The sequence below is a fragment of the Hylobates moloch genome, unplaced genomic scaffold, assembly GCF_009828535.3.
Source record: "Hylobates moloch isolate HMO894 unplaced genomic scaffold, HMol_V3 SCAFFOLD_15, whole genome shotgun sequence".
Lineage (NCBI taxonomy): Eukaryota > Metazoa > Chordata > Mammalia > Primates > Hylobatidae > Hylobates > Hylobates moloch.
Genome location: NW_026652290.1, coordinates 34119394 through 34143798, shown reverse-complemented (window position 1 = coordinate 34143798; position 24405 = coordinate 34119394). Strand labels below are relative to the sequence as shown.

General features: G+C 41.2%; 1 protein-coding gene across 1 annotated transcript in view; it reads right to left on the bottom strand.

Annotated features, from left to right (window-relative positions):
* LOC116483972 (sulfotransferase 1C4-like) overlaps positions 1–23967 on the bottom strand; it is a 33949-nt gene extending 9982 nt beyond the window's left edge. The window contains exons 1-5 of the mRNA XM_032178552.2: positions 23790–23967; positions 18538–18660; positions 16452–16549; positions 13599–13725; positions 9190–9284 (exon numbers count right to left, since the gene is read on the bottom strand). Of these exons, the coding sequence (XP_032034443.1) occupies positions 9190–9284; positions 13599–13725; positions 16452–16549; positions 18538–18660; positions 23790–23967 (621 nt within the window). The remainder of the gene's footprint in view (positions 1–9189; positions 9285–13598; positions 13726–16451; positions 16550–18537; positions 18661–23789) is intronic.
* Positions 23968–24405: the final 438 nt, after the last annotated feature.

Below are 24405 nucleotides of genomic sequence, written 5' to 3'. Positions count from 1 at the left end.
TGACAAACCTGACACACACAAGCAATAGGGAAAAGATTCCCTATTTAATAAATTCCATTGGGAAAACTGGCTAGCCATATGCAGAAAACTGAAACTGGACCCCTTCCTCACACCTGATACAAAAATCAACTCAAGATGCATCAAAGACTTAAACATAAGACCTAGGACCATGAAAATCCTAGAAGAAAACCAGGCCAATACCATTCAGGACATAGGCATGGGCAAAGCCTTCATGTCTAAAACACCAAAAGCAATGGCAAGAAAAGCCAAAATTGGCAAATGGGATCTAATTAAACTAAAGAGCTTCTGCACAGCAAAAGAAGCTATCATCAGCATGAACAGGCAACCTACAGAATGGGAGAAAAATTTTCCAATCTATCCATCTGACAAAGGGCTAATATCCAGAATCTACAAAGAACCTTAAAAAAGTTATAAGAAAAAAGCAAACAACCCCATCAAAAAATGGGCAAAGGATATGAACAGACACTTCTCAAAAGAAGGCATTTATGCAGCCAACAGACATATGAAAAAGTGCTCATCATCACTAGTCATTAGAGAAATGCAAATCAAAACCACAATGAGATACCATCTCATGCCAGTTAGAATGGTGCTCATTACAAAGTCAGGAAACAACAGATGCTGGAGAGGTTGTGGAAAAATAGGAACACTTTTACACTGTTGGTGAAAGTGTAAATTAGTTCAACCACTGTGGAAGACAGTGTGGCGATTCCTGAAGGATCTAGAACTAGCAATCACATTACTGGGCATATGCCCAAAGGATTATAAGTAATTCTGCGATAAACACACATGCATACTTGTGTTTATTGCAGCACTATTCAAAATAGCAAAGACTTGGAACGAACACAAATGTCCATCAATGATAGACTGGATTAAGAAAATGTGGCACATATATACCATGGAATACTATGCAGCCATAAAAAAGGATGAGTTCATGTCCTTTGCAGGGACATGGATAAAGCTGGAAACCATCATTCACAGCAAACTATCACAAGATCAAAGAACCAAACACCACATGTTCTCACTCATAAGTGGGAGTTGAACAATGAGAACACATGGACACAGGGAGGGGATCATCACACACCCGGGCCTGTGGGGGTGGGGGGCTGGGGAGGCATAACATCAGGAGAAATACCTAATGTAGGTGATGGTTGATGGGTGCAGCAAACCACCATGGCACATGTATTCCTATGTAACAAAACTGCACATTCTGCACATGTAACCCAGAAGTTAAAGTATAAGAAGAATAATAAAAAGACAAAAGGGACAGTATACAATAATAAAAGGACTAGTCGAATAGGAAAATATCACAAACCTAAATATATATGCACCTAACACTGGAGCTCCCAGTTTTATAAAACAACCACTACTAGACCTGAGAAATGAGAGAGATGGCAACACAATAGTAGTGGGGGCCTTCAATACTCCACTGACAGCACTAGACAGGTCATCAAGACAGAAAATCAATGAACAATGGACTTAAACTATATCCTAGAACAAATGGACGTAACAGACATTTACAAGACATTCTATGCAACAACTGCAGAATATAAATTCTTTTCATCAGCACATGGAACATTCTCCAAGACAGACCTTGCAATAGGCCACAAAATAAGCCTCAATAAATTTAAGAAAATTGAAATCATATCAAGTACTCCCTCAGACCATAGTGGAATAAAACTGGAAATTAACTCAAAAGGAATCCCCAAAACTATACAAATACATGGAAATTAAATACTCTTTTCTTGATTAAATACTCTATTCTTGAATAATCCTTGGGTCAACAATGAAATCAAGATGGAAATTAAAAAAAATTTGAATAAAATGATAATAGTGACACAACCAACCAAAACCTCTGGGATACAGCAAAAGCAGAACTAAGAGGAAAGTTCATAGCATTAAATGCCAACATCAAAAAGTCTGAAGGAGCACAAATAGACAATGTAAACTCACATGTCAAGGAACTAGAGAAAACAGAACCAACCAAATCCAAACCCAGGAGAAGAAATGACCAAGATCAGAGCATAACTAAATGAAACTAAAGCAAAAAAGATAAATGAAACAAAAAGCTAATTCTTTGAAAAAATAAACAAAATCGATAGACCATTAGTGAGATTAATCAAGAAGAGAGCAGAGAAGATCCAAATAAACTCAATTAGAAAATGGGAAATATTACAACCAATATCACAAAAATACAAAAGATCATTTAAGACTACTATGAACATCTTTAAGCACACAAACTAGCAAACCTAAAGAGATGGATAAACTCCTGGAAATATACAACTCTCCTAGATTAAACCAGGAAGAAATAGAAAATCTGAGCAGACCAATAGCAAGTAGTGATATTGAAACAGTATAAAAAAATTGCCAACAGAAAAGTCCAGGAACAGATGAATTAAGAGCTGAATTCTATTAGACATTCAAAGAATAATTAGTACCAATCGTATTGAAACTATTCGAAAGATAGCGAAAGAGGGAGCCCTCCCTAAATGATTCTATGAAGCCAGTATTATCCTAATATGAAAACCAGGAAAGGACATAACAAAAAAACTACAGACCAATATCCCTGGTGAACATAGATGCAAAAATATTCAACAAAATACTAGCTAACTGAATCCCACAGTATATCAAAAAGATAATACACCATGATCAAGTGGGTTTCATACCAGAGAGGCAGAGTTGGTTTAACACATGCAAGTGAATAAATGTGATACACCACATAAACAGAAGTAAAAACAAAAATCATGTGATCATCTTAATAGATGCAGGAAAAACCTTTGACAAAATCCAGTATCCGTTTTTGATCAAAACCCTCAGCAAAATCGGCATAGAAGGGACATATGTTAAGATAATAAAAGCCATCTAGGACAAGCCCACAGCCAACATTATACTGAATAGGGGAAAAGATGAAAGCATTTTCCCTGAGAACTGGAACAAGACAAGGATGCCCACTTTCACCACTTCTATTCAACGTAGTACTAGAAGTCCTGGCTAGACAAGAGAAAGAAATAAAGGGCATCCAAATTGGTAAAGAGGAAGTCAAAAGGTTGCTGTTTTCCAGTAACATGATTGTATACCTAGAAAACCCTAAAGATGCATCCAAAAAGCTCCTAGATTTGACAAATGAATTCAGCGAAGTTTCAGGATACAAAATCAATGTACACAAATTAGTAGCACTGCTATACACCAACAGTGACCAAGCTGAGAATCGAATCAAGAACTCAACCCCCTTTACAATAGCTACAAAAAAATAAAATACTTAGTAATATGCCTAATTAAAGAGGTGAAATATCTCTACAAGGAAAACTACAAAACACTTCTGAAAGAAATCATAGATGACAAACAAATGGAAGCACACCCCATGCTGATGGATGGGTAGAATCAATGTTGTGAAAATGACCATACTGCCAAAAGCAATCTATAAATTCAATGCAATTCCCATCAAAATACAATCCTTTTTTTTTTTTTTTTTTTTTTTTTTTTTTTTTTGAGACAGAGTCTCGCTCTTGTCTAGGCTGGAGTGCAATGGCATGATCTTGGCTCACTGCCATCTCCACCTCCCAGGTTCAAATGACTCTCCTGCCTCAGCCTCTTGGGTAGTTGGGATTACAGGTATGTGCCACCACGCTCAGCTAATTTTGTATTTTTAGTAGAGATGGCATTTCACCAGGTTGGCCAGGCTGGTCTCGAACTCCTGACCTGCCTCAGCCTCCCAAAGTGTTGGGATTGTACGCGTGAGTGTCTGCACCCGGCTGTCATTAGTTTTTACAGAACTAGAAAAAACAATTGTAAAATTTATCTGGAATAAAAATGGAGCTTGCATAGCCAAAGCAAGCCTAAGCAAAAAGAACATATCTGAAGGCATCACATTACCCAACTTCAAACTACACTACAAAGCTACAGTTACCAAAAGAGCATGGTACTGGTATAAAAACAGGCACATAGACCAATCGAACAGAATAGAGAACCCAGAAATAAAGCGAAATACTTAACAGCCAACTGGCCTTTGACCAGGCAAACAAAAACACAAAGTGGGGAAAGGACATCCTATTCAACAAATGGTGCTGGGATAATTGGCAAGCCACATATGAAGAATGAAACTGGATTCTCATCTTTAACCTTACACAAAAATCAACTCAAGATAGATCAAAGACTTAAATCTAAGACCTGAAACCGTAAAAATTCTAGAAGATAACATTGGAAAAACTCCTCTAGACATTGGCCTAGGCAAAGAGTTTATGGCCAAGACATCCCAGAAGCAAACACAACAAAAACAAAGATAAATAGATGGGAATTAATTAAACTAAAAAGCTTCTGCACAGCAAAAGAAGTAATCAGCAGAGTTAACAGACAACCCACAGCATGGGAGAAAATATTAACAAACTATGCATCTGATAAAGGAGTAATATCCAGAATTTACAAGGAACTCAAACAAATCAACAAGAAGAAACAAACCCATCAAAAAGTGGGCTAAGGACACACAGCCAATATCATACTGAATGGGCAAAAACTGGAAGCATTCCCTTTGAAAACTGGCACAAGACAGGGATGCCCTCTCTCACCACTCCTCTTCAACATAGTGTTGGAAGTTCTGGCCAGGGCAATCAGTCAGGAGAAAGAAATTAAGGGTATTCAACTGGGAAAAGAGGAAGTCAAATTGTCCCTGTTTGCAGATGACATGATTGTATATCTAGAAAACCCCATAGTCTCAGCCCAAAATCTCCTTAAGCTGATAAGCAACTTCAGCAAAGTCTCAGGATACAAAATCAATGTGCAAAAATCACAAGCATTCTTATATAACAATAACAGACAAGCCGAGAGCCAAATCATGAGTGAATTCCCATTCACAATTGCTTCAAAGAGAATAAAATACCTATGAATCCAACTTACAAGGGATGTGAAGGACCACTTCAAGGAGAACTACAAACCATTGCTCAATGAAATAAAAGAGGACACAAACAAATGGAAGAACATTCCATGCTCATGGGTAGGAAGAATCAATATCCGTGAAAATGGCCATGCTGTCCAAGGAAATTTATAGATTCAATGCCATCCCTATCAAGCTACCAATGACTTTCTTCACAGAATTGGGAAAAACTACTTTAAATTTTATATGGAACCAAAAAAGAGCCCACATGGCCAAGTCAATCCTAAGCCAAAAGAACAAAGCTGGAGGCGTCACGCTACCTGACTTCAAACTTTACTACAGGGCTGCTGTAACCAAAACATCATGGTACTGGTACCAAAACAGAGATATGGACCAATGGAACAGAACAGAGCCCTCAGAAACAATACCACACATCTACAACCATCTTATCTTTGACACACCTGACAAAAACAAGAAATGGGGAAAGGATTCCCCATTTAATAAATGGTGCTGGGAAAACTGGCTAGCCATATGTACAAAGCTGAAACTGGATCCCTTCTTAAATCTTATACAAAAATTAATTCAATATGGATTAAAGACTTAAATATTAGACCTAAAACCATAAAAACTCTAGAAGAAAACCTAGGCAATACCATTCAGGACATAGGCATGGGCAAAGACTTCATGTCTAAAACACCAAGACCAATGGCAACAAAAGCCAAAACTGACAAATGGGATCTAATTAAACTAAAGAGCTTCTGCACAGCAAAAGAAACTACCATCAGAGTGAACAGGCAACCTACAGAATGGGAGGAAATGTTTGCAATCTACTCATCTGACAAAGGGCTAATATCCAGAATCTACAATGAACTCAAACAAATTTACAAGAAAAAAACAACCCCATCAAAAAGTGGGTGAAGGATATGAACAGACACTTCTCAAAAGAAGACATTTATGCAGACAAAAGACACATGTAAAAATGCTCATCATCACTGGCCATCAGAGAAATGCAAATCAAAACCACAATGAGATACCATCTCACACCAGTTAGAATGGTGATCATTAAAAAGTCAGGAAACAACAGGTGCTGGAGAGGATGTGGAGAAATAGGAACACTTTTACACTGTTGGTGGGACTGTAAACTAGTTCAACCATTGTGGAAGACAGTGTGGTGATTTCTCAGGGATCTAAAACTAGAAATGCCATTTGACTCAGCCATCCCATTACTGGGTATACACCCACAGGAATATAAATCATGCTGCTATAAAGACACATGCACAAGTATGTTCATTGTGGCACTATTCACAATAGCAAAGACTTGGAACCAACCCAAATTTCCATCAATGATAGACTGGATTAAGAAAATGTGGCAAATATGCACCATGGAATACTATGCAGCCATAAAAAATGATGAATTCATGTCCTTTGTAGGGACATGGATGAAGCTGGAAACCATCATTCTCAGCAAACTATCGCAAGGACAAAAAACCAAACACTGCATGTTCTCACTCATAGGTGGGAATTGAACAATGAGAACACATGGACACAGGAAGGGGAACATCACGCACCATGGCCTGTTGTGGGGTGGGGAGAGCGGGGAGGGATAGCATTAGGAGATATACCTAATGCTAAATGACGAGTTAATGGGTGCAGCACACCAGCATGGCACATGTATACATATGTAACAAACCTGCATGTTGTACACATGTACCCTAGAACTTAAAGTATAATAAAAAAAAGTGGGCTAAGGACTTGAATAGACAGTTCTCAAAAGAAGATATACACATAGCCAACAAACATATGAAAATGCACATCACTAATTATCAGGAAAATGCAAATCAAAACCACAATGCGATACCACCTTATTCCTTCAAGAATGACCATGATTAAAAAATAAAAAAATTGATAGATGTTGGCATGGATATGGTAAAAAGGGAATACTTTTACACTGCTGGTGGGAATGTAAACTAGTACAACCACTATGGAAAACAGTATGGGGAGTCCTTAAAGAACTAAAAGTAGAGCTACCATTTGATCCAGCAAACTAGCAAAACTCTACTGGATATCTACCCAGAGGAAATGAAGTCATTATATGAAAAATACACTTGCACATGCATGTTTATAACAGCACAATTTGCAACTGCAAAAATATGGAACCAGCCTAAATGCTTATCAACCAATGAGTGGATAAATGTGATATATATATCATGGAATACTACTCAGCCATAAACAGGAATGAAGTAATGGTATTCACAGCAACCTGGATGCAGTTTGGGGCCATTATTCTTATTTATTTATTTATTTTTGTTTTGAGACAGAGTCTCACTCTATTGCCCAGGCTGGAGTGCAGTGGCGCGATTTCGGCTTGCTGCAAGTTCTGCCTCCCGGGTTCACACCATTCTCCTGCCTCAGCTTCCTGAGTAGCTACTGGCACCCACCACCACGCTAGGCTAAATTTTTTTATTTTTCATAGAGACGAGATTTCACTGTGCTAGCCAGGATTGTCTCAATCTCCTGACCTCGTGATCTTCCCGCCTCAGCCTCTGAAAGTGCTGGGATTACAGGCGTGAGCCACAGCGCCGGGCCTGGAGACCATTATTCTTTTTTTTTTTTTTTTTTTTTGAGACGGGGTCTCGCTCTTTCGCCCAGCCCGGAGTGCAGTGGTGCAATCTCGGCTCACTGCAAGCTCCGCCTCCTGGGTTCACACCATTTTCCTGCCTCAGCCCCCTGAGTAGCTGGGACTACAGGTGCCCGCCACTGCCCCCGGCTAATTTTTTTTGTATTTTTAGGAGACCATTATTCTAAGTGAAGTAACTCAGGAATGGAAAACCAAACATGGTATGTTCTCACTTATAAGTGGGAGCTAAATTATGAGGATGCAAAGGCATAAGAATGATATAAAGGACTGTGGGGACTTGGGCAGAAATGTGGGAGGGGGTGAGGGATAGAAGATTACACATTGGGTGCAGTGTACCCTGCTTGGGTGATGGGTGCACCAAAATCTCAGAAATCACACATAGAGAACTTATCCATGTAACCGAACACCACATGTTCCCCCAAAACTATTGAAATAATAATAAGTAAATAAAAAAAGAAGGTACTTGGGAAAAGAGGTGGCTATCTTTCAAAATAAGCAAGATGTATTTCCTCCTTCTGATTTGAGAAACAAATATATGGCATCCTCACTGCTCTGGCATGGCACAAAATCAGCATGGTGACTTTTTGTCTCTGCTGCTGCTTTTGATGTCTCCTGACTCTACATCTGGGCTCATTCCTGATTGTGGGCCTACTGGGGAGACCTCTTGGCAGATAGATCTCACAAAAGCCCCTTACTCTGAGATAAGTACCCATCTCATCCAGAAGTGAAGAGGAGGGGTTCAGTTTGGTGTGAGAGTCACCTGGTTTGGAGATCTCCAGGCTCGCCTTGCAGGCCTCCTCTCTCCTCACTAGCAGTTCTGTCTCATGTCTGTCCTTCTTGCCCAGCTTGCCCAGCCCGTGCTGCTCCTTTGCTCCTTGGCACAGACACAGGGCTGGGGGAGGTGAGGGCTGTGCTAGCACCTACAAAGCTGTATAGAGCAAGGACAAACAGAAAGAGGAACTTTGACCCTACCTGAATAGATAGAAGGGAAGAAGCCAGGATTCTGTTTACCCAGAGGGGAAGAGGAAATAGAAGCCATGGTCAGTGAAGGACACAAGTTGGTTATTGAACCCAGTCCTAAATCAAGGCTTGGAGACCAGTCAGGAACACTGTGCCATAATTATTTATTTTACATAGAAACTTATGAGACAGATTTGGAATTAGGAATTGCACATGCAAAGATGTTGCTGATGAGGATCTTTTGTTTAAAATGACACAATTTTAATATTTTAAGAAAGAAAAAAAATCAAATCAGCTATATTCTTCCTCACTAGGTCTTTCCTGCCAGGGTTCTTAATTCTTTTCCTCAGAAGTCAGAGCAAGTTATGGCGGGAGGTAGAGATTTTGGAAGGAGGAATCTAGAGACCTAGAGAGGGAGAAAACTGGTTCAAATAGGACATGTCTTCTATGCTTTTGGATGAGGTAGGAATCGACTCCAGAGTGCAGTGGGACTGCAGGAAGAAGCAGGCTGCCTCCTACGGAAAACCATAATTAAGGTATTTTGTGTGGAATTTTGTAGGCTACATGGCAAGGTGGTTGGAGAAGTCGAAGTTGACATGCAAATATATTTTGCATAGATAAGCTTTCAAGTATGACTTGCCTTCTCTTCTATCATGGAGCTCTGAGATAAGATACTGTGAAATTAAAATTCAAATATAATTCTTACTTTCATCATATCTTCATAGAAAAGATAAAGAATGGGGTGACTGTCTTTCTTCTTCCACCAGCCTTTCACATGGTCGAACCAGGACCCCCATACCACTGAAAGAAAGACACATACATATTTGGGCCATGAGAAGCTGAGAATAGAAGAACCCAGGGAAAAAACTAAGCTGTTTCCATAAGATACAAATGGAAGATGTGACCAGGAGAACTTACTTATCACACTTCCTGTCTCTGCTTCAGCACAACTTTTCTTCCTTTTGGAAGCTGGCAAGATTACTCCCTTAGTCTCCAGAACCTGTTGGGTTTGAATCTTAGCTTTGACCCTTAGAGCTGCATGACCCTGGGCAAGTCACTTAACCTCTCTGAGCCTGTGCTTTTTAAAAACAATCTTCTGAAAGAAGGTTAGTAACTATCTTGTAAGGTAATATTTGTATAAATGTATTCTGTAACATCTACTGTGTGCTCAGCACTGTCCTAGGTATTGGGGATAGAGTAGTGCAGACAAGACAGGCAGAAAGCCCTGTTCTTGGAAGTACATTTTATGGGGGAGACAAATGAGATAGATGTGAAATATGCATGATGCTAGAACACGGTGTGTGCTTGGCAGAACAAATAAACCAGGGAAAGAGAGGGAAAATGTTGAGGGTACATAGGAGGCTGAAAGTTAGGTAGGCTGGTCAGAAGAAGGGATCTCTGAGAAGGGATTATTGAGCACAACCCTGAAAAAAGGGAAAGGAGGAGCCCTGCTGGGCAGAGGGTACAGCCAGGGGAGGCATTGGGTAGGAGGTTCTGGGTGTGCCTGGGGGACCAAGACAGAGTGAGTGAGGCCAGAGGAGTGGGGAGAGATGCAAGAAGTGTGAGGCCTGGCCCTGTGGACCTGTGCAATGCCCTAAGTACTCTGACTTTACTCTGAGTAAGATGGAATTCCAGTTGTGGGCTTCCAGCAGAGGAGTTGCATGGTCTGACTTCACTTTTAGTAGAATCTCTCTGGTTTCTCTGTTGAGAGTAGAGTGTAGGTTGGCAAGGGCAAAAGTTGGGGCAGAGGCTGTTTCGTTCATGCAGGGAAAATCTGATGATAGTTTGGCCCAAACTAAGTCCAGAATCTGACCAATCCTCGCACTCCCGGAAGTGTGTAATCTAATCACACTTCCAGAAGTGTGAGGATTGGTGAGATTCTGGATGGAGTTTGAAGATGGGGTTGATAGATTTTCTCATGGGCTGGATGGGGTATATGAGAAACAGGCTCAAGATAAGATCAAGATTTTAGGCCTGAGTAATTTAAGGGATAGAGTCATGATTAACAAGAAGCAGAGGCTGAAGGAAAAGCAGGTTTTGGAGGAAAGGCAGGAGTTAAGATTTGGACACATGAAGTCTAAGATGCCCTGTAAACATCCAGGTGGAGACATTGGTAAGGCAGCTGGGTCTATGCACCTGGAGCCCAGGGCCAAGGCCAGGAATAGTGCAAATGTTGGAGTCATCAGCAGATAGGTGACATCTGAAACCACAAAGTGAGTGATATTGACCAAGGAATGATGTAGGTAGAAGAGAGAAAGGAGCCAACTGTAGACATCTGGGAGATAAAGAGAAACTAGCAAAGGAGACTGGGAAGGAACAGAGACATAGGAGGAATGTCAGGGGAGGGAGGGGTCCTGGGAGCCAATAAGGAAATCATTTCAAGGAAGAGAGAGTGTGACCAGTTGCATTAGATGATGTTGATGGCTTAAATGAGATGAGGACAGAGGATTGATCATTGGGTTTAGTGATGTGGAAGTCATGATGACCCTGGCAGGACAGGTTTGGTGGTGTTGGGAGAGAAATTGAAGATAATAGTGTAAGCCAGTGCCACAAGGTGTTTGTAGTAAGTGGAGGGAAAGATGGGGGAGGTAACTGGGGTTGGGGAGGTAGGGTCAACAGAGTGGTTTTTAAATGTTATTTTATTTTAAGGTGGGAGAAATAATAGCATGGGCCAATGCTAAGACATATGAAAGCAATAGTCTGGTAGTGCCTAGGACTCAGTATAATAGTAAGTGTCTGACACATAGTAGCTACTCAACAAAACTCATTTAAAATTTAACTAAAAAATTCAGTAATATTTTTCCCCTTTCTTCTATTATATTATCCCTTCTGCCAAAATTTGCCCTTCTTATGTTTCATTTACACAGCGTAAAGATTAGGTAGGATGTGTCTGAAAGTCTCTTTGATACTAGGATGTCTAAGAGCACTTCAGCCCCACTCCCAGTGATAGCTTCCAATCATTAGAGAGTATCTATTCAACCCCTTTCTCTCTTTTGGCATGCAACGTAGTCATAGGGTGACCAGCCATCCTATTCTATCTAGGGCTGTGTCAGTTTAATTACTGAAAACCTTATGCTGCAGGAACCTGCTTAGGTCAGGGCAAGCTGTACGGGTGGATGACCGAGACATAGGGCCAGTCTATCCACACTTTGGCAGAAAGCACTTGTGCTACTCCAGCTGGGTGAAATGCCTCAGCATGGCACTGGTACTAAGACCCTCATAAATAGGGGGAGCTGCTATTGTTCTACTTCTTATTCTTGATTCCTTCTACCCATGTTCCATGCTATTGGCCCTGAAGGTGCTTCTTCAGGAGTTCTTGCGTGTGTGTGTGTGCGTGTGTGTGTGTGTGTGTGTATGTGTAGAGGAGTAGCCCTAAGGCTTTGTTTGACTTCAGTACTTCTCTTCTCTGGTGCGCAACTTGCCTGATGCAGGGCAAGGAGTTGGAACTATCCTCTCAGCTCTCTGATTTAGGAACAGCCATCTACATCAGCCCAGTCCTGGCCCTGCACAAGCCCAATGTCTCAACCTGTCAACAAGGTCACTTTCTTAGGGATCACTCTTTGTCCAAAGACATTCTGACATCATTGTTAGAACACCTACAATGAAATTTACTAGAGACATTCAACCAGTGAAAATACCTTTGGGTACAATGGATCATTTTCAGAGTGTATCTCATAAGGAGAAGACTATAATAATAATAATAATTTCTGTTATTTAAAATTATGAAAGTCAAATGGCAATCAAAGGTATCACATTTTCATGTATTACTGGTGGTTTGTTACTAATGGGAAGGACTACTTTATTACATTTATTTATAATTATTTCAGAGGAAAAAACTTAAATATAGGAGACAAGGCAGTTGTTTCACCATAGGACTATATAAATAATTGTTTCAGTTATAAATTTTTAACTTGAATAATAAAGTGCTTTGGTGCAAATATTTAGGTTTTAATCATGCAAAGCTGTCAATTCAACTTCATCTTGCAAACCAATTTGATATTATATTTATATTGTACTTCCCCAAACATATAACCTTGTAAAAGCTTGCTTAAATTACCATTTTTAAAAAAACTTTTGAGAAATCTTTTTATTATGAAAGTATTCTTCAGGAGTTCCTGTGTGCGTGTGTGTGTGTCTGTGTGTAGAGGAGTAGCCCTAAGGCCTTGTTTGACTTCAGTGCTTCTCTTCTCTAGTGCACAACTTGCCTGAAGCAGGGCAAGGGTTTGGAACTATCCTCTCAGCTCTCTGATTTATATACAATATACACAAGAGTAGAGGAAATGGTGTAATGAATTCCCATGAACCGATTATCCAGCTTCAATAATCTCATCACCGTTTAGTACTTTTAGTACTTTTAGTACTCTTTAGGCTTCTTTAGGAGAACAGTTGATGTATTAAAAGATATAGCAGCATTTGAGACTTAGAAAAATGTCAAGAAACTTGTGAAGACTCAGTTTTGACACTGGAAGCCTGACTGAAAGATCATACATTTTTTCACATGATAGTTTGTGAACCTACAGTGTCAGGGGCCACCACTGCATCACCAATTCAAATGATGGTAATGATTGGAAAACTTGCATACACACTAAACCTTTTCTTTCTTTCCAGTTGAACATGCAGGCAATTGGTAAGACTTCAACCACCAAGCACACAGGGTTTGAGCTTAACTAAACCTGCCTGTGTTCAAATTCTAACCCTGCTCTTGCTAGCAGGATAATGACAGGCAAGTTACTCAAACTCACTGAGCCTCAGTTTCATCACCTACAAATGATGAATATTGTTACCAAGCTTATAGGGTTGCTCTAAAGATTAAACAAGTTAATGCATGTAAAACATTTAACATAGGCTTAGAGTTGGGACCTTCTTTTATAGCTGGCTTGCCTATAATACTGATTTGACTTCATTCAGAGGATATATTGCAATTGGAAGCAAATCCACTGACCACAGATGACAGCCAGGGCTAGCCACATCTCTCAAGATGTTGCCTCTAGTCCTTCCCTCCAAGAAAATCTGAGCCCCTTCTACGGATGAATTTTGTTTCCCAAGGAGAATTTGATGAGGAAAGCTTATCCCCTGCAGACATAGGTGAAGGCTAGTTTCATGCACTTGGCTCACTGTTGCCTGCCAGGAATGTTTCAAAGTACTCATCCCAGCTTCCCGGGTCAGGGAGTGCTTTGTTCATCCTTTGAAAATGGTAGTAGGACACCAGGTTATCCTTGGCATTTCTTGCCACATAGATCATCTAAAATGGTGAGAGGAAACAAAATAAATGATAGAACAAGTTAGAAATTGGGCATTCAGTGTGCACAGCATATGTGTTCTGGTAACCATGTCCTAAAGGTCATGAATGCATCTTTGTTCTCTTCCGCTTATCATCCAGCAGCCAGAATGATCTTGTAAAAATGCAAATCAGATGATGTTGCTTCCCTGTGTAAAACTTGTCAATTTCTGTACCTTGTTCTTATGATTAAGTTCAAAGTTCTCAACCTGGTGTTCAGGGTCTGTGTAATCTCGCCCTCTGATTCCCTTTGCTTACTCTTCCCTGGTCACACTTACCTTCCCTTCTTCTGTGGTAGTGCTGATTTCATGGCTGTCCTAAAATGTTTCTGGTTGTCCTTCTTTGGTGTGTCCTGCTCTGCCATTCTACTCTTAAATCAGGGTGTCTTAAAATGATGACCTTCAAGAGGTCTGTCCCTCCCTCTAAAAGTGTATGCAAAATTTTTTATAGATATGTACTTTGTCAGGAGTACATATCTCCTGACACAACTTTCTGTAGATTCTTGATGGGGTTTATGATCGCTAAAAGTTTGAAATCTTTAAATGTTGGCCTTCTTTAGTGCTCTGCCTGGGGCCTACTTTTAGTTTCACTATATTTGCTTTTCCTGTTTTTTTTTTGTTATCTGTTTCTATTGTGATAAATTTCATAAGTTTATGACTCACGAATTTGTTTCTAGTACATGTCTGTCTCCCGAGCTAGAGACTCATGTATCTGTATCCCTACCTGAATGTTCTGCATGCATTTTAGACTCGATGGGTTCAAAATTCAATTCATCTTCACGCAATCTAACTGCTCCTCTTTTATGATCTCTTTCCATTAATGGTACCACCATCAACAGTTACAGTGACAAAATCATACAAGATGCTTCTTTTTCCATTTCTTCCATAGCCAGCCCTTGAGAGATCTTATAAATTCTATCTGTTCTGTGCATTTGGAATTCATTTTCTCACTGCCTCTGCCTTAACCCAAGCCTTTTAAATTCTTTTCCTGGACTATTGCCACCATCTCCTCACCGGTACCCTGTTTTCAGTCTTGCTCCAGTTCTGTTCACCCCTCCCCACCACCACATCCCCCAGGGGAGCTTTCTAAAATGTAAATGGGATAATGTCACTTCCTTGTTCATTTCACATTCTTCAGTGGGATCCAGGTAGCCTACAGGTTAAGTCTAAACATCTTAGCAGGCAAGGCTGTGCAACAGGGCATCTCTGGCTCCTTCCCACCTCTCATGCTTCTTTTCTGGCCTTGGGCCTATTTTCATAAGTCTTGGCTTCTGCTCTTTCAGTAACATGGAATGTCCTTCCCTCTCTTATCACTTGACAAATTTATGTCTGTTCTTTATGCCCTGACTCCTCTGTCACTTTTGTTGACCCTCCTTTTCAAGAAGTTTCATACTCCCCATTTTCTGCTCCCATGACACTTTTCCTGGTTCTTAATCTCTCATTGATAAGGGTGGGCTCAGTATATACCTACTTTAAGAAGAGAGAACCAATATCTACTAGGTTTAGTTCTGAGCCTCTTAGCCTCTTAATAATGCTATAAGGTGGAGGTACCTGAGCATGCTTTTGGTACTTGCTAGATTGCTGTTATGTTATTCTTATTTTACTTACCCTCCTATCCCAGGCCTGGCTCTATTTGTACTAACAATATGTTTCCATTTGCTTTCAGTCATTCAGCCACCCCTGCCCCCCAGACTCCAGATCTACATAGGAAGATCCACTAGGGTCAGTAAGGTAGAGTGAGTAAGACCCTGGATGTACTCTAGAGAACTAGAGACAGTAAAGATGTGGATCTTGGCAAGCTGTCAGAGGGAACAGAACACCACATGGAAAGGGAGGGTGGGGACTGCTTTACCTTAGTGCCAAGGCCCATTTATAGACCCTCCCTGTAGAGGAGCACTTTTTTAGATTGAAAGGCAATAAATGGTCTCTTGGTGCTCTGAAAGAGTTAAAAAAATTCCTTAGTGACCAATTTAAAACATACATGAAAATGCATCTGTGCCCCTGTAGGCTTCAATATGGAAAATAAATTTGATGTTTACAAAAATTTGACTTTCATCAGGTCTCAGAATGACTAGGGCTCGCAGCTTGTAGGCACCTTTAGATGTTTGCAAGAGATATCTGTCTCTTGCAAGTGAGATAAAGTGAGAGGATAGGAGAGCATATAATTTTTAAGATTCCTTCAGTGCCACTTTCTGATCATTTAAATACTCATTATCTTAAGACTGGTGGGAGGCCAACTACATAGAAGCTTTGGAAGACTTCTGTGGTTATAGGAGGCATAGAGTAGGTGGTGTAGAGTAACAGAAAGAGCATGGGCTGTTGGGTAATGAAGAGGTAGATTTGCAGCCCATCTCTTCCACCTTCCGTGTGTTTGTCATTGGACAAGTTATGTAACACCTCTGGGCTACAATGTGCTCAGGTACCTCTACCTTATAGCATTATTAAGGGGCTAAGATGCTCAGAAACGAGCCTAGTATATGTTTATCCTCTCCTTCTTCTTGATATAGGTATATGCTAAGCACATCCTTATCAATGAGAGATTAAGAACATGGAAGATGATAGTAGGTTCCATAATCTGCTCCTGGCAGACACAATGTAGGGATGGCTGGGCAATGGTTATGATACAATAAACTGCTCCCTATGTTCTCATGAGGAAAATTTGTCTCTGAATATTTTCTGTTTTAAGCTTACCTTACAGTTTTCCTCCCAGAAGGATGGAGGGAGCAGTCGTATAGGAAGATGAGTTTTCAGGGTCCTTGGGGAAGGCATTGCATTAGCCTGGTTGATCCCTGCAAAAATTTTCCTGGCTATTCTTTAATTTTTAAAAAAGTTTTAATTTTTATGCAGTTGATCTTTTCAGTTTTTTCCTAATGGCTTCCGGGTTTTGTGCCATGTTATGCCTTCTTCACCCCCAGATGATAAGAAACCATTTCTCCCTATTTTCTTTTAGTACTTAGCACTTTGTATTTCCTTTCATACCTCTGATTTTTTGCTACATTGGCCTTCATTTGGTATATTATTTACTGTTAAGTGTCCTCTCCATTTCTCATCCCATTAGCCTTTAGAAATTACCACAGTTCCGCTTGGCAACAAGGGATTGTTGGCACCAATGCAAATGAGGACAATGAGACCACATTGGCAGAATTCAGATTACATGGTGATCATCCAGGTGACCCAGAATATGTTTACTTTATGTATTTTTTAATTATCATGAAAATAAAATCATAATTAAGAAATTGTTTTAGAGGTCTTGAGGACTTTCAAAGATGTGTCCACAGATGGCCTCCAGGGTAAAACCCAGATCACTTAGTATGGACTAGAACACTTTTCAAAACCTGTTCCCCATTATATTTAACCCTTATTTTGGCCATTTTTCTCAAGCACACTGGTATGACACCAAATGCGTGGTTTGGAAAACCTGGCACATGTTAGTCTAGTTCCCCCCATCGTACCCCTCCACCCACAAAAAGGGAATGAGAGAGAAGACAACGAGCAAGATTCAGTTTTAGGCCATTAGTTTGTTCATTCATTTCCCAAAGATGAGGTCAGAAGTCAATTGTTCAGATGGAACTAGAATGGATTTCTGTAGAAAAAGTCTAATTAAAGATGACCAGGTACCAATGCTGGTCCAACCTGGACTATTTAATTCCACTCTAACCCTCAGATATGTATAGCTGGAGTCCATATAGGAGACACACACACACATCCACGCACACTGCATAGCTTAGTGGTTGAGAGCATGAACTTAGGAAACAGAATTCCTGGGTCCAAATCTTGGCTCTGCTACCTATTAATTGTGGACCTTCAGCAATCATAATCCCTCTGTATCTCAATTTCTTCACATATAACCTGGAAGCTACCTTACAAGTTGTGAAGAATAAGTGAGTTAATATGCAAAAAGTGTTTAGAATAATGCCAGCCATTTAAATGTCCATCAATGATAGACTGGATAAAGATAATATGGCACATATACACCATGGAATATTATGTAGCCATAAAAAAGGATGAGTTCATGTCCTTTGCAGGGACATGGATGAAGCTAGAAACCATCATTCTCATCAAACTAATACAAGAACAGAAAACCAAACACCACATGTTCTCCCTCATAAGTGGGAGTTGAACAATGAGAACACATGGACACATGGAGGGGAACATCACACACCAGGGCCTGTTGGGGGGCAGGGGACTAGGGGAGGGATAGCATTAGGAGAAATACCTAATGTAGATGATGATGGGTGCAGCAAATCACCATAGCACATGTATACCTATGTAACAAACCTGCACATTCTGCACATGTACCCCAGAACTTAAAGTATATATGTAGAAAAAGAATAATGCCTGACAAATGGTATGTGCTATGAAAATCTTAGCTATGACTATGACACTTATTATTTTTTCATGGGAAGTGCATGGCTCATCCCAAATTTGAATCTGTGGTCCTTGGTGCCAGATGTCTTTGGCACTGACACTGGGGTGCCACATGAGCAAGCCGGGACTCTGTTGGGTGAGAACTGTGTAGCTAATGCTTGGCACTTGTAACTGGTTGAATACTTTGTTTAATTGAGAGATTGTACCTCTCTATTGTTAAGTGTTGAAGCGAAATACGTTAGGTGAAAGGATCTATCTAGATTTGCACAAGAAAAGTTATTTTTCATCCAGTACTTAGAATTAGGGATTAAAGGGAGTTTTTCCCCACCAGAATATGTTTGACTTTCAGACTGTCTACTCTTGAATTGTTCATCTTTATGCGAGGACTGTGGGTGTGTGGAAGACTTACCACAGTGTGTCATTCTTATCCACTCCAGGAAAGGGTGTCGAAGTTGAATGGAAGCGCACCTGCTTTTCTCAATATCGCCATCATTTTGTATCAGATCTACAATTTCCTGTGTCCAAGTGGTTCCTGAAAGAGAGTAGAATAAAGATCTGAGAAACTGATTATTGCTTTTCTGCAACTTAGAAGTTAGAAACGTGCTATAAAAAATTAATTTGCCTGTCAATACCTCACTTATGTTGCTTACAACATTGAATTAAAACCAACTATTAAGATAATCTTTTCCTCACCAGAAAGGTTAAGGGTAGAAATGTGACTTCTTTATTTTTGTACTCCAATGATGTACTTAAAAAATCTGAATATGCATTGGTATTTCCATAAAACAATAATACAAATAACTATTGTATGTAACAACAGGGATTATTTAAAAAATTTCCATTTGAAGAAAATCACAGAAATTCCCAAACCCCAACTTTTACCATTAAAAGCTCTGGCTGCTAATAAGTAGTCTAGTTTTTTTTCCTTGGATTAATTTATTTTTTATTTTTTATTTTTTTTAGAACCAAGGAACTGACACAATGTCCATAATAAGAAAAAGAAGGAAAAGTAAGAATTTCAAATAATCTGCAAACTGAAAAAATGAGATTGAATGAATTCCTCTTTCAAAGGCAAAGAAAAGTTAAACAGTGGCTTCTACAAGAAAGGTGAACTCCTTATAAATGAAAAAATGACGTTTGCTGCACTTGAGGGTAAAATTTGTTTCTCTTCAAGGTCTCGTCTGCGATCTCCTTCCTGATTCTGGGGCTTTCTTGGACTGGGCCCTGGCTTCTGCAGTGTCTGTCCTCAGAAAGTGCATCCTTGTTTGGCTTCTGGGATGCTTGGCTGACCTGGTCCTGTTTTTCTGTGGGGAAGCATGGATTGGATGTGTGTGGGGCTGTGGAATCAAATGGACTCGACTCCTATATACAATGTATGCGTTGGGTGGTTTCAGATGAATTACGTAAACCTGATTTATATTAATGATTCTCATGTGGTTTTGTGAGTTGGAAGAGAAAATAGGCAGAATCCAGCTTGCCATAGGCGCTAAAGAAGTGGTAGCTGTCTTCATGTTTTGAGGGTGTTAGTGTACATCCTGAGGGCCAGAGCTAGAACAGATGGGACCACCGTGCTCAGGGAAGCCCTGAGGAAGAAGGTGCCATTCTCATCATGGCTCCCCCATACCAGTTTTCTGTGATCCTGGTCTCCTTTTCCTAGTACCCTGATAGAAGTACCTGGGTGCGGTGCCATGGCTCTGGCTCCACGTTTATACTATGCCCTTGTGCCAGCTGCTCAGCTCCTGGTCAGTTTCTACTCTGTACTAAAACCAGTTTCTCTTTCTGCCCTTCTGGGGTCAGCACTGGCTTCGTCTTCGAACCTTTGTTGCCTCCTAGTGATGTGCTGTCCTAATTCCCAATCCACACTGCTTTGGCAGTTCCAGAGAGCCCTTCTCCACATAGGCTAGCTCTGCTTTTTCCTCTCAACTCTGAGCATGGAATTTGGGCCTTGCTTGCCTGTAGCCTCTCACAGGAAGTCCTGGGTGCCTCATCCTCCAGACTCCACCTTTGTAATTGGCTCTGCTGTCGTAGATGCTGTGAGCATCTCAGGAAACCTGGGCTCCCTCAGTGGCCCCTGACCCTATTCCTGTTTGGCCCACACTGTGCAAGGGCTTCTGCCAGACCTCCTTGCCTCACATTCCAGACTTGCTCCCAACTCAGCCTGCTGACAGGGCACCTTGCATCATGAGTCGTACTCACCAGTAACTGCCTCCATCTTGCCCTGGGGAGCTGAGTTCCACTAGATTATGCTTCTCAGTCACCACTATGGACTAGTTTCCAGCACAAGTTGATGTCTGCTTTTCCGTGGACTCCACCAACAAGGTGGCAATTCCAGGCACAAGTTGTTGACCTGAATGGCAACTCAGAAAGCCATGGCATGGCTCAGGCAAGCTGTGGCAAGGGCTGTGCTCTACGGCTATTCATGGATATTGTAAAAGGCGCCGGATGCACAGCCCAGATTTTGCTTCTGAATGGAAGTGTTTATTCCATCAGCTGCTGGGGATGCTGCTGGCAGATGGCCCGCAGCTATTCAGCCCTCTCCAGGTCCCTTCCTGGGACATCTTCCATCCAGGGACTGGCTGACACTCTGCTCCCCTCTCCCCAGCTGGGATGGAACCAACTTTGCAGGGCCATCCCAGCTTCAGATCATCCCATAGGAGGCGTTTTGCTAGGACTGAGTTGAAGCTCAACTTCTCCCTCTGGACAATCCTGCTTTCTTCCCTTTACTTCCAGAGGGAGTGATCCCAGGAGCACTCCCTAATAAACATCTCACATACTTACCTTCAACTCAGAATCTGCTTCCTGGGAAGAAAAGGGGCTCGTTGGGAGTGAGGATCATGATTTCAGATTACGACAGGCTGACTTACTTAGGTAAGTAGTAGATGGGGCCTGGAACCTAGCATCTGGGATGGCTTGTGTTTTGTAGGGTCACTGTAACCTTCCAACTTACCCAGGGCAATACAGCTTGATTCTGTTGTCCTAGATTAATTATTAACAGTGTCTCTTTCTATATCAGATGACTTAGTTTGGAGGGTAAATGATGAAGTCACCACAGCATCAGGTCAGCTGTTTCCTGCATGTCTCAAGTATCTGTCATGCCCTGTAGCTAGTCTCAGAAAAAATGTTCTTTCTCATTTTCCAGATTTGAGCTGGGAAAATGCTCAGTTCTCATGAGTCTCAAGGAGATAAACTTCTCACTCGAATGAAGTTCTCTTTTCATAATTATTTCCCACTTGTAGCATAGTATTTCTTCTTCCACATTGATAAGTGTTATCCTAGAGGGAAGTTACTAAGAGTATGACCCTGGATAACTTGACCTGCTTTGTAAAAAAGGCTGTTCAAGTTTTCAGGGGATAATCCTGCCTCCAGGAGAGTCAAATAGAATCTGTGTTGATACAACTGACAACTTGAGGAAAGAAAACCCACTAGTCATTCCAGGCTGTGGCTGGGGCTGTTTACAAGCACCAAGTGCAGTGCCCATCTGACAGCCATGTGATTAATTCGATCAAAACAGGCACTCAGTTCAGATCTTTCTGGCTCAAAGATTCACTCCACTGGTTGCCAGGACACTACCCACTTCTGACTTCTTCTCTGTCCAACATCTAAGTGAGAAAGCTTCTTGGGGTTTGGTCCTGTGCCCTCTTTTTCCTCTATGCTTTCTTCTCATGTGATTTCATTCATTCCCATTGCTTTGAACACCATCTTTAGTAGACACTGTTGGTGGCTTCCTCAGATCCCCTGTACCAGCCTCTTGCACCCGCTCACCTCCTCCATGGCTGTGAGCTTTGGCCACTCATGTCTCTCAGCTACCTGCTTTGCTAGAGAAGTGTCTTCCTCTGAAGGGAGGCTCCTAATGGAGAAAGTCTCCATTCTTCTACTCCTTCCCCTCCTGCCCTAACCACATCAGGGCAAGGCTTTACCCAATGCCACATCTTTACTTGGCCCCTTCCCTTCCCCTATCCTATACATACCATTACTGGTTTTTTGTTTTTTTTTCCCTAAAGAGCAGCCTTCCAATAAATCACGTGTACCTGAATCCTTGCCTCAGGCTCTGCCGTAGGCCATTTAATCTGAGATTTCACTATCTGTAGCAACTCCAGTTATATCTTAAGCCAGAGTGGGCTTCCCTCTGTGCTGTATTTCTGACAGCCCCCTGACATCAACACTTAGTGGTCTAAAGGTCACCTCAAACTTAACATATCCCAAACTGAGCTGTAGTTTAACCTGCCCACCTCCTGCATAGGCTCCAATGCCTCTCCCTCTCCCAGGCTTTCCCATCCCAGCACAAGAGGCCACTCACTTGATAAAGCCAGAAGAGAGTCACTCACAAGTCATCACTTCCTCCCGGGTCTCAAGTAATTTTACCTCCAAAATACATCTCAATTTTTCTCTCACTCTTCATTTGCACTCTCACCTCCTTAGTCCAAGCTACTTTCTTTCTCTTCTGGAAATGGCAACACACACACATCTTGTATTCCCCAGTCCATTTTTGACCCCTTTCAATCCATTCAACTGCCTAATAGATGCCCTGGCCCCTCTCAGACCTGGTCCTCGCTGGACTTCCCTGAGTCAGTTCTTGGCACTGGCATCCACCTGATCATTCCAGCCCCAAAGCTCGTCTCCTCTCTTTCTCTCACCCCCCATATATCATCTATCAGTAAGTCCTACTGCTCCTGTCTGCATATGGAAACCTTCCTCTCCATGCTCTCTGTTATGGGCTAACTTGTGTCCCCCCCCAAATTAATATGTTGAAGTTCTCACCCACAGTACCACAGAATGTGACCTTATTTGGAGATAGAGTCTTTATAGAGGTAATCAAATAGAAATGATGCCATTATGATGGCTCTAACCCAGTATGACTGATGTCTATATAAAAAGGCAGAATTTGGAGGTAGATGTGCACACATGGAGAGTGCAATGTGAATGTGAAGATGCCATATACCTGCCAAAGAGAGAGGCCTGGAACAGTGCCTTTCCTCACAGCCCTCGAAAGAAACCAAGTCTGCTGATACCTTGATTTTGGACTTCTGGCCTCTCAAACTGTGAGACAATAAATATCTATTGTTTAAGCCGCTGAGCTAGTGGTACTTTGTTTCATAGCCAGAGCAAACTGATAATACATTCCCTATGTAATAATCACAGTAGCTCAGAATTTCAGAGTACTAATTCCTTAACCTAAATTAGGACCCCCCAATGTTCTCTCATTACACCCTCTACATTTCTTTCTAAGATCTTATCACAGGTAATCAAAATTCTGTGAAATGATTTGTTTAATGGTTTAATGTTCTTCTCTAGACTGTACTGTAAATCTCTGCAGGACAAAGATAACAAACATTTTACCGATCACTATGCTTGGTGCCAGTCTCTGGCATTTAGAAGATTCTTGATAGGTAATTGTTGAATGAAAGAAAAAAAATGAATAACATGGATTTTTTTAATCTGAAGAATCTGCTTTGACTGTTATATATTTTCGATATACCAACTACTCTATCTCTAAAAAAATCCCTATAGTTTTATGGAAAAATCTTAGATCCTTTGCCATTCTGTCTGATTTATAGACAAGGACACTTCCTTCCTCTGCTCTTTGACTTTACTACATGACCCCATAAGGTGCTGATACATGCTCCAACTTCTACTTCCCTCTTCTCATGTACATGTACATACCTGCTTTGGGGTAAGAAGCAATGAGCAGGTCATCAGGCTTGGCTTGGAAGTTCCAGATCTTATCCCAGAAATCGCATACTTTCTTTTGAAGAATGATTCCATTCACTTGGGAAAATTCTTCTCGGGGTAACAAGCCCCATTCTAACTCACTTGTCTCCTCCACCTTATCCTTAGCCATTCCTTCCACCGTGGTCTTGGGCACCAGCAAGGGAAAGTAAAAAGTAAATGAAAGTCGAGATTCACACGGGTTTTATGTATTCAGTGCTTTGGGCACAGAGCTCTGGTCATTCGTTACAGGTAAATATGTTCAGGCAAACAAAGAGACAATTTGCATGACTCCTGGGTAGAACTGGAACAAAATCTTCAGCATTGTGCCAGAATAGGCCTCACTCTTTCTACTGGTGAGATTCTGGCAGGGCTGCACCTCTGTACTGCCAGGAGGAAGAACAGCAGTGGGGCACCAGTCTAGGGGCCTGCCCAAGTCCAGGAGGTCACTTCCTGGTCCTGTGGATGCCCATGGAGATGGGGAATTGAGAGAAAATATTGAAGGAATGCCTGGAGCAAGCCTCCAGGAATTCCCTTCCTTCTTCCTTCTCTTCACCTGGAGTTACTCTCC